Here is a 15,249-nt window from a genome sequence, read left to right as displayed (position 1 = left end):
ACCTGGCTTGAGAGCAGTACATGTGAAAAGGATCTAGGAGTCTTGGTAGACCACAAACTTGACATGAGTCAACAGTGTGATGCAGCAGCTAAAAAAGCCAATGCAATTCTGGGCTGCATCAATAGAAGTATAGCGTCTAGATCGAGGGAAGTAATAGTACCACTGTATTCTGCTTGGAGTACTGTGTCCAGTTCTGGGCACCACAGTTCAAGAAGGATACTGACAAGCTGGAACGTGTCCAGAAGAGGCCAACGAAAATGGTCAAAGGCCTGGAAACGATGCCTTATGAGGAACGGCTTAGGGAGCTGGGTATGTTTAGCCTGGAGAAGAGAAGGTTAAGGGGTGATAGATAGCCATGTTCAAATATATGAAAGGATGTCATATAGAGGAGGGAGAAAGGTTGTTTTCTGCTGCTCCAGAGAAGCGGACACGGAGCAATGGATTCAAACTTCAAGAAAGAAGATTCCACCTAAACATTAGGAAGAACTTCCTGCAGTAAGAGCTGTTCGGCAGTGGAATTTGCTACCAAGGAGTGTGGTGGAGTCTCCTTCTCTGGAGGTCTTTAAGCAGAGTCTTGACAGGGATATGTCAAGAATGCTTTGATGGTGTTTCCTGCTTGGCAGGAGGTTGGACTGGATGGCCCTTGTGGTCTCTTCCAACTCTATGATTCTATGATTCTATAATCTCTGTCAGACCATAGACCACCCTCCCCAACCCAGATGTTTTGGAGCACAACTGTTGTATGGGCTTATGCCAATGGGAGCTGTAGTCCAACCATATCCAGAGGGCGCCACATTGGGGAAGGCTGAGAAGAGCCTGTCTCCTGGATTGGGCCAGTATCATGTTCTCACAACCAGATGCCCCAATGGGAAGCCCGCCTGCAGGAGCCAAGGGCAACAGCAGCGCTCACGCTACTTGTGAATCTCAGCAGCTGGAATACAAACAGGGCTAAAGCAGATTTACACGCATGTAAGGTGCCTATTTTTTCAGTGTTTTGGAAAATGCAAATGTCAAGAGTTCATGTGCAACATGGAAACATAGCAGAGGAAGAGGTGCAAAGAAATGAACGGGTGTGGCAAACAATATATCCTTTAACTCCGGAATAATCTGTGCAATATTTCCTAGTTATCGTAAATGGGAATTAAAGAGAATGGGTCAGCAGTGCAGGGCGAAATTCTGAATGAAAAAAAGGAATGGAATGTGGGGTTGGGAGAAGCTACTCATCATCAGCCAAGACCAACTGCAACTCAATCATTTAGTGTGACAGCAGCTACACTTTGGAACTCCCTGCCTATTGATATCAGAAAGGTGCCTTCGCTGAACTCTCTTTGGCACATGCCTTGCCCAGATTATTAGAATGTTGATGTGAGTTTTAATCTGGTTTTGGTCCGTTATTATTTTAACTTTCCAAATACCTTAAATTATTGTTGTCAATGATTCTTACTTATTGTTTTAGCTTTCCTGCAAACCACTTGGAAGCTTCTTCTTCTTCCTCCTCTTCTTCTTTTTTTGCAATTCAGTGGTGCAAAATTTTTATGAAGCAAATGAATGAACAAGGTGCTCACCTTCACAAAGTCATATTCACAAAGGTAGGACGATTCGAGATCAAAATGCATGAAGTAGAGCTTGACCCGAAAGCCGTCCGGCACCGATATGTTCCAAGTCACTTCTGAATCGCTGGGATAGGAGTCTGGATAATTTGGGGACTGGATCTCCCCAAACATGTCGGTCAGTTCAATGGTGTCTGCTTTGATGAGCTGGAAGGCACAAAGGGACCAGACCAGCAAGTACCTGCGGGAGAGACGTGGAAAGAACAGGATGACTCCCAATGCCTTCAAATAACAGGAAAGGAGATTAAACATCAGGAACAACTCTCTGAAGCTAACGGTTGTTCAATGGGGGAACGGACTCTCTCAGAAGGTGGTGGACTCACCTTCATTTGAGTTTTTAAGCAGGGTTTGGAGGGCCATTTGTCAGGGGTGCTTTCGCTGCGATTCCTACATTTCAGGGGGTTGGACTAGAAGACCCCTGGAGTCCCAGCCAACTCTAGAAGTCTATGGTGATATGATTCCATAGGCAGCCCCTTTCCAACCCCACCCCACTGCCAGATTTACATATAAGCTATAGCTTAGGGCCCCACTTGCTTGCCCCCCCCCCAATTTTTTTTAAAGGGAAATAAACTGGATGTACATTTCCAAAATATAAGATACAAAACAAATAAAATAAAACCTACATCCAGCAACAGTGTTTTGTGTTGTGTGAGCTCCTATGATGTAAGTCATGGGGCCCGCCTGCTAGCCTGCCCCCTAAAATATCCCTGGTTTTCTCCTTTCTATATATAGAAGGGACCCAGGTGGCGCTGTGGGTTAAACCACTGAGCCTAGGGCTTGCTGATCAGAAGGTCGGCTGTTCGAATCCCTGTGACGGGGTGAGCTCCCGTTGCTCGGTCCCAGCTCCTGCCAACCTAGCAGTTCAAAAGCACGTCAAAATGCAAGTAGATAAATAGGAACAGCTACAGCGGGAAGGTAAACGGCGTTTCCGTGTGCTGCTCTGGTTCACCAGAAGTGGCTTTGTCATGCTGGCCACGTGACCTGGAAGCTGTACGCCGGCTCCCTCGGCCAATAATGCGAGATGAGCGCGCAACCCCAGAGTCTGTCACGACTGGACCTAATGGTCAGGGGTCCCTTTACCTTTTATATATAGGGTGCCTACATTCTGCATGGACTGGTTGCATGGCCACATCTGCAAATGGCTTTACATATCTATGCGGTCCATCAATGACCATATAGCATATATTCAACACAAAAGAACAGTGACAATTTGTTGTTGACAAAGGACGGCTGGACATATAAAGGACCCCATTACCTTCGGTAGCTCAGGGCCTCATCAAACCTAAATCTGACCCTGCCCCACCCCCACACATTCACACCTACCTACACCGAGAAAAAGCTTGACCTTAGATCCCAGGAACGCCCAACATGGGTGCTTCTGGAGAATAAGAATGTTTCCTTTAGTGGTCTACACGCATCTTCTGGAAATTTGGTAGCCAAGTTGACATTTGTAGCTGCCAGCAGCCTCTCCCCCCCCCCCAGATAGTAATCCTCTGTATGTTTACTTGGACGTAAGTCCCATTGTATTCTGTGGAGCTAACTCCCCGTTCATCTGGTAGGATGGGGTAAGATTTACTCTTTCTGTTTGTTATCACTGCGCGAACATGTTTTGCAGAAATGATTGTTTCGTGGTCTTTTCTTGATGCATTTGGTTTTAACTGTTATCTTGCATTTTACAGCTTGTCGATTGCTTTGAGACTTTTCCTTTCGAAAGCGACAAATAAATGAAAACCCCAATCGCCTTCAAATATTTAAAGGTACGTGCTACACAGAAGATGGCGCAAGCTTGTTTTCTCCTGCTCTGCAGGGGAGGACCCAAAACCAATGGATACAAATGGCAAGGAAGGAGATTCCAGCCAGATATGTGGAAGAACTTTATGGAAGTAAGAACTGTTTGACAGTAGAAGGAGGAGGACTGTCCTTCACTGGAGGTCTTTAAAACAGAGGTTGGATGACCAACAGACATGGATTCTTGAGCTGTGATTCCTGCATTGCAAGGGGTTGGACTAGATGCCCCCCAGGGTCTTTTCCTACTCTACAATTATATGATGTCGAAATGTAGCCATAACCCCTGACTTCCCACTGTGGCTCTTTGTGAGATGAGGGACAATCCTCTGCTCCCATCTAGACTGGCCCTCACTTTAGCCTACATCACAGGGCTGCTGTGAAGATATGACAGGATAGCCTCCTATTCAGCACCAGCTTGTGTTTGCCGAAGGAAGGATGGGTTTCAAACATTAAACAAGCAGCACAGAACTGTAATAATTAATAATAATAATAATAATAATAATCTCAGATCATCAGCTTCTTATAGCAAAATTCCAGCTTAAACTGAAGAAAGTAGGAAAAACCACTGGGCCAGTAAGATACAATCTGAATCAAATCCCTTATGAATACACAGTGGAAGTGAGGAACAGGTTTAAGGATTTAGATTTGGTGGACAGAGTGCCTGAAGAACTATGGATGGAGGCTCGTAACATTATACAGGAGGCAGCAACGAAAACCATCCCAAGGAAAAGGAAATGCAAGAAAGCAAAATGGCTGTCCAACGAGGCCTTACAAATAGCGGAGGAGAGGAGGCAAGCAAAATGCAAGGGAGATAGGGAAAGATACAGGAAACTGAATGCAGATTTCCACAAAACAGCAAGGAGAGACAAGAGGGTCTTCTTAAATGAGCAATGCAAAGAAATAGAGGAAAGCAATAGAATGGGGAAAACCAGAGATCTGTTCAAGAAAAATGGAGATATGAAAGGAACATTTCGTACAAAGATTACCATAATCAAGGACAAAAGTGGTAAGGACCTAACAGAAGCAGAAGACATCAAGAAGAGGTGGCAGGAATACACAGAGGAATTATACCAGAAAGATATGGAGGTCTCATACACCTCAGGTAGTGTGGTTGCTGACCTTGAGCCAGACATCTTGGAGAGTGAAGTCAAATGGGCCTTAGAAAGCACTGCTAATAACAAGGCCAGTGGAAGTGATGATATTCCAGCTGAACTATTTAAAATTTTAAAAGATGATGCTGTTAAGGTGCTACACCCAATATGCCAGCAAGTTTGGAAAACTCAGCAATGGCCAGAGGATTGGAGAAGATCAGTCTACATCCCAATCCCAAAGAAGGGCAGTGCCAAAGAATGCTCCAACTACCGCACAATTGCGCTCATTTCACACGCTAGCAAGGTTATGCTTAAAATTCTACAAGGCAGGCTTAGGCAGTATGTGGACCGAGAACTCCCAGAAGTGCAAGCTGGATTTCGAAAGGGCAGAGGAACCAGAGAACAAATAGCAAACATGCGCTGGATTATGGAGAAAGCTAGAGAGTTCCAGAAAAACGTCTATTTCTGCTTCATTGACTATGCAAAAGCCTTTGACTGTGTCGACCACAGCAAACTATGGCAAGTTCTTAAAGAAATGGGAGTGCCTGATCACCTCATCTGTCTCCTGAGAAATCTCTATGTGGGACAAGAAGCTACAGTTAGAACTGGATATGGAACAACTGAGTGGTTCAAAATTGGGAAAGGAGTACGACAAGGTTGTATATTGTCTCCCTGCTTATTTAACTTATATGCAGAATTCATCATGCGAAAGGCTGGACTAGATGAATCCCAAACCGGAATTAAGATTGCCGGAAGAAATATCAACAACCTCAGATATGCAGATGACACAACCTTGATGGCAGGAAGTGAGGAGGAATTAAAGAACCTTTTAATGAGGGTGAAAGAGGAGAGCGCAAAATATGGTCTGAAGCTCAACATCAAAAAAACCAAGATCATGGCCACTGGTCCCATCACCTCCTGGCAAATAGAAGGGGAAGAAATGGAGGCAGTGAGAGATTTTACCTTCTTGGGCTCCTTGATCACTGCAGATGGTGACAGCAGTCACGAAATTAAAAGACGCCTGCTTCTCGGGAGAAAAGCAATGACAAACCTAGACAGCATCTTAAAAAGCAGAGACATCACCTTGCCGACAAAGGTCCGTATAGTTAAAGCTATGGTTTTCCCAGTAGTGATGTATGGAAGTGAGAGCTGGACCATAAAGAAGGCTGATCGCCGAAGAATTGATGCTTTTGAATTATGGTGCTGGGGGAGACTCTTGAGAGTCCCATGGACTGCAAGAAGATCAAACCTATCAATTCTGAAGGAAATCAGCCCTGAGTGCTCACTGGAAGGACAGATCGTGAAGCTGAGGCTCCAATACTTTGGCCACCTCATGAGAAGAGAAGAATCCTTGGGAAAGACCCTGATGTTGGGAAAGATGGAGGGCACAAGGAGAAGGGGACGACAGAGGACAAGATGTGGTTGGACAGTGTTCTCGAAGCTACGAACATGAGTTTGACCAAACTGCGGGAGGCAGTGCAAGACAGGAGTGCCTGGCATGCTATGGTCCATGGGGTCACGAAGAGTCGGACACGACTAAATGACTAAATAATAATAATAATAATAATAATAATAATAATAATAATAATAATATATTATTTATACCCCGCCCATCTGGCTGGGTTTCCCCAGCCACTCTGGGCTGCCTCCAACAGAGAAATGAAATAAAATAATCTATTAAACATTAAAAAGCCTCCCTGAACAGGGCTGCCTTCAGATGTCTTCTAAAAGTCTGGTAGTTGTTTTCCTCTTTGACATCTGTTGGGAGGGCGTTCCACAGGGCAGGCGCCACCACTGAGAAGGCCCTCTGCCTAGTTCCCTGTAAACTTGGCTTTTCGCAGTGAAGGAACTGCCAGAAGGCCCTTGGAGCTGGACCCCAGTGTCCGGGCAGAACGATGGAGGTGGAGACGCTCCTTCAGGTATACTGGATCGAGGCTGCTTAGGGCAGGGTCACCAAACTACGGCCCCCGGGCCGGATGCGGCCCAATTGGCCTCCCAATCCGGCCCGCGACGACCCCCGCCGTCCGCTCTTACGGCATGCGGCGCGGCGACGATCTTCAAAATCGGCAAAAAATCGCCGAAAATCCTTTGTGCGCATGCGTATGGGCCTCTCCCGACCCAGAAGAGGTCATTTCCGATGCACTTCCGGGTCGGGGGAGGCCCATACGCATGTGCACAAGCGATTTTCAGCGATTTTTTCCCGACCGCGTGCGTGTGCGCATGCGCACGGGCGCGCACTCCCCTGCCCTCCGGCCCGCTGCGCGCGCACTCCCCTGCCCTCCGGCCCGCCGCGCGGTAAGTCTGGGGACCCCTGGCTTAGGGCTTTAAAAGGTCAACATCAACACTTTGAATTGTGCTCGGAAACGTACTGGGAGCCAATGTAGGTCTTTCAAGACCGGTGTTATGTGGTCTCGGCGGCCGCTCCCAGTCACCAGTCTAGCTGCCGCATTCTGGATTCTGCATTCTGTAGAACCCAGTCCATGGCAACTTGGTGCCCTTCAGTTGCATCGAAACAACACCCCCATCAAACCCAGTGATTCAAAGCATTTGCAGGAAGGACGATGGATGGCGTTAGACATCGGTGAATTCTCTCAGGTTCTTGTTTTTCAAGTCCTCATGAAAATAAGTCCCCTTTTAAAGTGCGTGGTTATCCAAATATACATATTTCCGCAAGTATTTCCCCCCGCTAGAATGAATTCCCCCACATTATTTTCACTGATATATGCAGTTTAATGCATAGCTTCCCCTGATACGCACATTTTTTGTTTGTTTTGAGAACTGCACTGCAAAATTCAGAGAAGCCTAGATTTCAAAGGACTGTTGCATTTAAGGTTGAGCAGTGCTATGAGAAGTGAGAAATTTCTTCTCAGTCCCCAGCTGGTATAACCTACATATGTTATAATATAGTTACCTTTTATTTCATAACCTCTGCTTAAATAATAGTTTTTTGAAGCCTGGGTGGTGTCTGCAAGAATTTTTCCACTGTGTGGGGATGGATGGAAAGCCAGCTAGGTTTCTTGGGGGGGGGGCCTTGGCTGAGAAACCAGCTAGTTTCTCACAAAAAGAGAGAGGGGACTAGTGCCTGCACATTTTGCCTCATATCTCAGTTCCTTCAAAAGCTAGAAATTTACTCTTTTTAAATCTGGGCATCTGGAGATTGCGATTCATCTCCCTCTGTGTGTAAGTGGCCATCTCCCACTCTCTGTGGATGCCTAGGCTTTGAAGCTTCTTCGGGCTGAAAACAGAAATTGATCAAGTGATAAGTAACACAAACAGGAGGGACTTGGGCAGGGCCGCCCCACCCATGAGGCAAGGTGAGGCAACCACCTCAGGTGGCAGGATCCACAGGGGCGGGCAGCCGCCCCCAATGTTGATTTCCCCCCTTCTTCCTGATGTAGATCTTCACTCGCCTCTTCTTCCCTGTTGGGGAGGGGGTACGGCCGGCCCTGGACTCGGATACTTGTAGGAGGGATTTGTGGGGCTAGGAAAACAACTGGGTCGCTGAGGGTTTGGGAGCCATGAGGCAGTAACATGCTGATGATCCAAGGAATTCATTGCAGGGTTCTGGGGTTTTATGCTCTGAACTGATGGGCTGATATAAATATATATATATATATATAGATTTTAATTGGCTGATCTGGCACCCAGTTCAAAACAAGGACAGTTAATGAGACTGAGCTGGAGGACGGGGCCTCTCTTCCTCCAGATGAGTTGAGGTTTATAGCAAGTAAAAGAAGCTGCAAGCCAAAGGAAAAATCTGCTCAGAATATATGGACAGGGATGTCCTCTACTGCTTCTCTCTCTCTCTCTCTCTCTCTCTCTCTCTCTCTCTCTCTCTCTCTCTCTCTCTCTCTCTCTCTCTCTCTCTCTCCCTCCCTATCTCAAAGGCTATGATGGAAAAGCCTTCTGCAGACAAAATTGGACCATCACAGCAGCCCTGTATGCAAGAAGCTGGCATGAAGGAAGCTGGCATAAGTTAACTTACACCAGATCCAAACCCCAAGCCTGTCAGAATAAGAGGCGCCATGACAGATATTTATAAGAATTATGCACAGCATGGAGAAAGTAGTGAGAGAAATGTTTCCCTCCCTTTCCCCTAATGATAGAACTCATGGCCAGCCAATGAAACGGAAAGCGGGAAGGTTCAAGACAGACAAAAGAACGTATTCACGCCGTGCGGTTAAACTACGGAACTCCCTGCCACAGGAGGCCGTGATGGCCACCAACGTGGGTGGCTTTAAAAGGGAATTAGAGAAATTCATGGAGGAGGAGAGGGCTATGGATGGCTATGAGCAATGGTGACTATGCTCTTCACTCACAACTGGAGGCAGCAATGCTTCTGAATGCCAGTTGCTGGAAGCCACAGGAGGGGAGAGTTGCTCTTGTGCTCGAATCCTGCTTGTAGGTTTCTCAGAAGAGGCATCTGGCTGGTCCCTGTTTAAACAGGATGCTGGACTAGATGCGCCACTGGCCTGATCCAGCAGGCTCTCCTTAAAACTCTTTAAAATAGAGTCTGACTTAAAAAGGTAAAGGACCCCTGACAGTTAAGTCCAGTCGCAGACAACTCTGGGGTTGCGGCGCTCATCTTGCTTTACTGGCCGAGGGAGCTGGTGTTTGTCCGCAGACAGTTTTTCCGGGTCATGTGGCCAGATCAGATGACAAGGCCAGCTTGATAAGGACCTGTGGATGGGAATAATAGGATCATAGAACTGTGGATTTGAGGTAAAAAAGGTAAAGGACCCCGGACAGCTAAGTCCAGTCAAAGGCAACTCTGGGGTTGTGGCGCTCATCTTGCTTTCAGGCCAAGGGAGCCGGCATTCATCCACAGACAGCTTTGCGGGTCATGTGGCCAGCATGACTAAGCTGCTTCTGGTGCAACTGAACACTGAAACCAGAGCAGTGCTCGGAAACGCTGTTTACCTTCCTGTCGGAGCAGAACATATTTATCTACTTGCACTTTTTAGACGTGCTTTCGAACTGCTAGGTTGGCAGGAGCTGGGACCGAGCAACAGGAGCTCACCCCGTCACGGGGATTCGAACCGCTGACCTTCTGATCATCAAGCCAAAGAGGCTCAGTGGTTTAGACCACAGCGCCACCTGCGTCCCTAGAGTCTGACTTAGACTACTGCTTTTACCAGGTCGCGTGACTGAGCTAAATAGAGTTAGGATCCAGATTAAGTCCCCCCTGCCTAGTCCCACCCCACTCCCAGAATACTGCCTTTTGGGGACTTATGCTGACCTCAGCTCAGACGGGATGGGCAAATAATGGCAGCATATCTTCAATTTAGCTGGGATTCCCAGTGGAATCCGCCATAGGATTGCTCCCTTCTCCTATTCTCCCTAATAATAATATTTCTAATACACATGTTTAACATGTATCCATATACGCCTTTTAAGTGGAATTTTTTTTATATCCCAGCCAGCATCTGTAGCAGATTTGAAACCATTTCTATATGTTTTTATTGTTGATGCTTTTATGGATGCTATCATGACGTTTTTATTCTTAATCACTTCGGGATGTTCCACAGGATACGATTCATAGATGAAGTGAAATAAATATTACATAGGACTTTCTGGCACGTTATAAAGTAAACTGTTGACCATGTGGATCATATTTCTAGTATACTTATACAGTGGTACCTCGGTTTATGAACACAATTGGTTCCGGAAGTCTGTTCATAAACTGAAGCGTTCATAAACTGAAGTGAACTTTCCCATTGAAAGTAATGGAAAGTGGATTAATCTGTTCCAGACGGCTTAAACTGAAGCGTTCATAAACTGAAGCGAACTTTCCCATTGAAAGTAATGGAAAGTGGATTAATCCGTTCCAGATGGGTCCGCGGAGTACTTAAACTGAAGCGTTCATAAACTGAAGCGAACTTTCCCATTGAAAGTAATGGAAAGTGGATTAATCCATTCCAGATGGGTCTGCGGAGTACTCAACCTGAAGCGTACTTAACCTGAAGCATGGGTGTAATTGGTTCCAGAAGTCTGTTCATAAACTGAAGCGTTCATAAACTGAAGCGAACTTTCCCATTGTAAGTAATGGAAAATGAATTAATCCGTTCCAGATGGGTCTGCGGCGTTCATAAACCGAAAATTCATAAACCGAGGTGTTCGTAAACTGAGGTTCCACTGTAAAAGTTTGTATGGTGGTGGGGTTGTATGATTTGCCTGCCACTGAAAAGGCAATAATGTAGAGAAGCATCTCTGGGGGCAGATTTTTTAGATTTATTATTATATTTCTACGTCACTTTTAATTCCAACGAATCCCGATGCAGTTTACGAACAAAAAGCAACACAATGGAACAGAATAGAGCACCACGAATATAGCATGAACCGTATGGAATAATGAACATAATCACCAGTGAAACAATTACAATCTATAAGGCACTGTTAACAAAGCAACAACAACAGAAAAATAAGCGGAATATCGCAATGAAAGCCAAAGTCATATTATATAATTGGCAAAACAACGCAGCATTTATAATCTGTAAAATAGTTAACAAAACAGCAAGCAGAAAACAACTTAGTGCTGCCACCTTCATACACAAACTCTCCAATGACCTTTCTGCCATTGGATCCTGATTGCCAACAGAACTGCAATGCAGGCACAAATGTCGCTCCCTCTCATCCCTACAAATGTGTATACTGGCAGGGCCTCTCTCTCTCTCTCTACCCGCCCCCAGCTCTTACCTACCTCATCTCAGATGACGAGGCCAGCTTGATAAGGACCTGTGGACGGGAATAATAGGATCATAGAACTGTGGATTTGAGGTAAAAAAGGTAAAGGACCCCGGACAGTTAAGTCCAGTCAACGGCAACTATGGGGTTGCGGCGCTCATCTTGCTTTCAGGCCAAGGGAGCCAGCATTCATCCACAGACAGCTTTGCGCAGGGCAGTCTCGAGCAGGTCATGCGCCCTGGTGCTGAGGAGCGGAGATCGCTCCGGCGCCCCCGCCCTCGCAGGGCGCAGCATGGTTTCCGCACGGCAACCGGCCCGGCGCCCTAGCTCACTGCGCCACCGGGGGTCTATCTAGAGCCAGCCCTGGCTTTGTGGGTCATGTGGCTAGCATGACTAAACCACTTCTGGTGCAACAGAACAGCGTGACGGAAACGAGAGCGCACGGAAATGCCATTTAATTTCCCATTGCAGCAGTACCTATTTATCTACTTGCACTGGTGTGCTTTCAAACTGCTAGGGTAGGTTGGCAGGAGCTGGGACAGAGCAATGGGAGCTCATCCCATCGCAGGGATTCCAACCGCCAACCTTCTGATCAGCAAGCCCAAGGGGCTCAGTGGTTTAGACCACAGCGCCACCCGCGTCCCTTATGCGGAGTTGAATGCGGGAATTTCAGCTAAAGGGTATCTGGCAGATGGCCAGCCAAACTCAATTTTAAAAACCTCCAAGGAAGGAGAGTCCACCCCTGGCCAGGCATGGCCAGGCCGTTTTCTGGCTCAACAGCTCCAGCTGTGAAAAGAATCTTTCCCAAAGAAGAATGATGTGAAACCTTAAATCTTGCAACCGTCCCTTGAAGAAGTCATCTGTGTAATTCAAAATTTTGCTGCTCTCTTGATATTGGGTGGCAGTCAGGTAAGTTTTACTCAGAGTAGACCCTCAGAATGAACATGACAAGCATGGACGTAGCCAGGATTTTTGTTACAGGGGGCAGGCCTTTTGTGGGGGGGGGGGGGAGAACCTCGGTTAGCTATGTATTTTTATTGATTTTGAATTATGACAATGCTGTACACACACACTATACTTTCAGAGCACATTCATTCCATCAAAGTAGTCTGGACCACTGTCAGAGTAATAATAATAATAATAATAATAATAATAATAATAATAATAATTTATTTATACCCCGCCCATCTGGCCAGGTTCCCCCAGCCACTCTGGGCAGCTTCCAACAAAATATTAAAATACAGAAATCCATCAAACATTAAAAGCTTCCCTAAACAGGGCTGCCTTGAGATGCCTTCTAAAGGTCTGGTAGTTGTTGTTCTCTTTGACCTCTGGTGGGAGGGCATTCCACAGGGTGGGTGCCACTACCGAGAAGGCCCTCTCCCTGGTTCCCTGTAACTTGGCTTCTCGTAGCGAGGGAACCGCCAGAAGACCCTTGGCGCTGGACCTCAGTGTCCGGGCAGTGCCCGAGTAATACTTCCAAGCAACCCCTTCACAAATTACAGTGCTGCATACAACACCGTGATTCTTTAGGGGAGAAATTGTCCTTTTAATTTACAGTGTGTACACAGTCTAAGTTAGATCCATTAATTTTAATATGTTTACTCTGAGTGGAACTTAGTTGAACCCTTAGGCTTGAGCATGCGCTCTCTGTTTTGTTAACCCCAAGAGAAGCAGAGGGTTTTGTGTTAAAATGTGGGGCACAGCTTGAGTGTGCCTTAAACAGGAGGTTAGGAACAGGGAGCCTTCCTTCTCCACCCCCTCCCTCCCTCCTCTTCTTCTTTAAAAAACAAAGGGGGGGGGTTCATTCCTGCCAAGGCTGGCCTTTTCTGTTTTACAAAAGTTTTGCTCCAGTTTAAATCCAGCTGCGCTTCCAGGGGGAATGGGTGCATTCTAGTGCCAGGGAACTGAAGCGAACCTCGAATCAGATCAGGGCAGATATCAACTTTTTTCTGGCTTGTTTTCTCCCTGGCTTCTGTCTGGGACAGCGAGAGATCCAAACCTCCGCTTAAGAGGACCTGCCAGACACAAGGCTGCTCCTGCAAGCAAAGGGCTGTTTTTGTTCAAGTTCCAGTTTCACATCTTAAACCAGGAATGCTTTTTAAAAAAATGTGACGATGAGCCCCACATGGTTCAGAAAGCACGAGGCACATTTCAGATTAAAACCCCACAAGCACAACAACAACACCCCCATGTGTGGCGTTTCAAGTGGAAGCACCTAGAATCCTAGAATGGGAGTTGGAAGGGACCTAAAGTTTCATCTAGTCCAACCCCTGCATGGTGTCACTTGTGAAAGCTGGCATACTTCTGTCTCCAGATAAAGCGCCTCAAGAAATATTAGGAGCCAACGAGTGCCAGAATTAAACCCTTCCTTTGCTAGAAACAGGAATCTTCTCTCTGCCCCTGCTTGCAAGAGTGCAATATAAGAAATGATGGTGGTGGATAACCATGGTTGGTCCGGATGTGTGGGGCAAGCACCCCCAAACAAGGAGCTCCCCCCCACTTGCCTCTCCCCAGATTGCTCGACTCTTGCTATTAATAGATACTGTTCTCTTTCTCTCAGGGTCCTAAACATGCGGGACACAGTTCATAGAATTATAGAGTTGGAAGAGACCACAAAGGCCATCCAGTCCAACTCCCTGCCAAGCAGGAAACACCATCAAAGCATTCTTGACATATGCCTGTCAAGCCTCTGCTTAAAGACCTCCAAAGAAGGAGACTCCACCACACTCCTTGGTAGCAAATTCCACTGCCGAACAGCTCTTACTGTCAGGAAGTTCTTCCTAATGTTTAGGTGGAATCTTCTTTCTTGTAGTTGGAATCCATTGCTCCGTGTCCGCTTCTCTGGAGCAGCAGAAAACAACCTTTCTCCCTCCTCTATATGAGTTCGCCCGACTAGAAATATGCTTCGCCCCTTCTGTGCCTCCCCCACTCCGATGATTTTTCTCTCTCTGGTGCCCCACTGCCCTTGCCAGCCCTCCATGACACCCCTTTCCCCTCGGGTTGGGCCGTAGCTCAGGGGCGGAGGAGCGCCTGCCTTGCGCGCAGAAGGTCCCGGACTTCAGTCCCCAATGGCATCTCCTGTTCTGATCAGGACAGACTCTCTGAAATCCTGGACAGCCGCTGCCAGTCAGTGCAGACGCTGCAGAGCTAGGCGGAGGCAAGGATCTGACTCAGGAAGAAAAAAACAGCTTCGGGTGTCCCCCTCCCTGACAGCAGCTCACCTCATTTTTCCTGCGATCTCCTGCTGGTCCTGATTACTTTTGATCCCTTTTTGGAGAGGCGGTTTGGTTTGTTGACACCGTGGGGTGGTGTTTTTTTTCCCCTTTGCGCTTCAGCTGCCAGGCTTATCTTTGCTCAGAGATTTGTGTGTGAAAGACAGAGCGAGGGAGAGAATGCCTCTCTCTCTCTCTCTGAGGTCCTTTGGCATTCTCCATGCTGGTCACGCCTTCCCCTCTCTGCAAAAGTCTCTCTCTCTCCCCCTTGCTCTCCAGACGCACACAGACCTGCCAGGGCCAGATCGATCTCCCTGCTCCCAGCCTCTAATGAGGATGTCTCAATCGCCCGCCGCCGCCGCCGCGCAAAAGCGCAACTTCGGCACCCGTCTTTCGAAAAGCAGCGCAGCCAGAAATCCGTTCCCTGCTGTTTTTCTTCTTTTCCCCCCAGATGGCTCTGGAGAGAGAGAGAGAGAAAACACACACACACACACACAACAGTTGCTTCTTAACAGGGCAGGAGAAGCTCTCGCAAAACGAGACAGAGATTTCTGTTCGTTCGTTTGTTTTTAAATCATTTTATTAAAGTTTTATTACTGTATTATGTACAATTCCCCACCCAACCCAAAAAACTATTCTCTCTCAAACGTCCCCGTTTCTCGAGAAGAAAAAGAAAGCAAATGAAATAGATTGTGTTGGAAAATTGGAGGAAGGATGGTATATCATTAAAAAAAAAATACTGCCCTGACATCATTCACATTGTAATTCCATAAACATAAAAGTAAGGCCCACCTCAAGAAATCCGTTTTCTTGATTATTATTGATTGCTTTTTTCTTATATGTAAGTGTTATTATTAAATA

The 15,249-nt window shown here is 46.7% G+C and overlaps 1 protein-coding gene across 2 annotated transcripts in view; it reads right to left on the bottom strand.

Moving 5' to 3' along the window:
* The window catches only part of MASP1 (MBL associated serine protease 1), a 90,041-nt gene extending 75,133 nt beyond the window's left edge, over positions 1-14,908 (bottom strand). Inside the window, exons 1-2 of one of the 2 annotated variants that reach the window (XM_060274241.2) lie at positions 14,398-14,908; positions 1,566-1,791 (exon numbers count right to left, since the gene is read on the bottom strand). In XM_060274241.2, the coding sequence (XP_060130224.2) occupies positions 1,566-1,791; positions 14,398-14,402 (231 nt within the window). In that variant the 5' untranslated portion in view covers positions 14,403-14,908. The remainder of the gene's footprint in view (positions 1-1,565; positions 1,792-14,397) is intronic. The other variant, XM_060274242.2, reaches the window with a different exon arrangement.
* Between the last annotated feature and the right edge of the window lie 341 nt (positions 14,909-15,249).

This window comes from Zootoca vivipara, chromosome 5 (assembly GCF_965207765.1).
Source record: "Zootoca vivipara chromosome 5, rZooViv2.hap1.1, whole genome shotgun sequence".
Classification (NCBI taxonomy): Eukaryota; Metazoa; Chordata; class Lepidosauria; order Squamata; family Lacertidae; genus Zootoca; species Zootoca vivipara.
The sequence above is the reverse complement of the archived record's forward strand: the minus strand, read 5'-3'. Positions and strand labels throughout refer to the sequence as shown.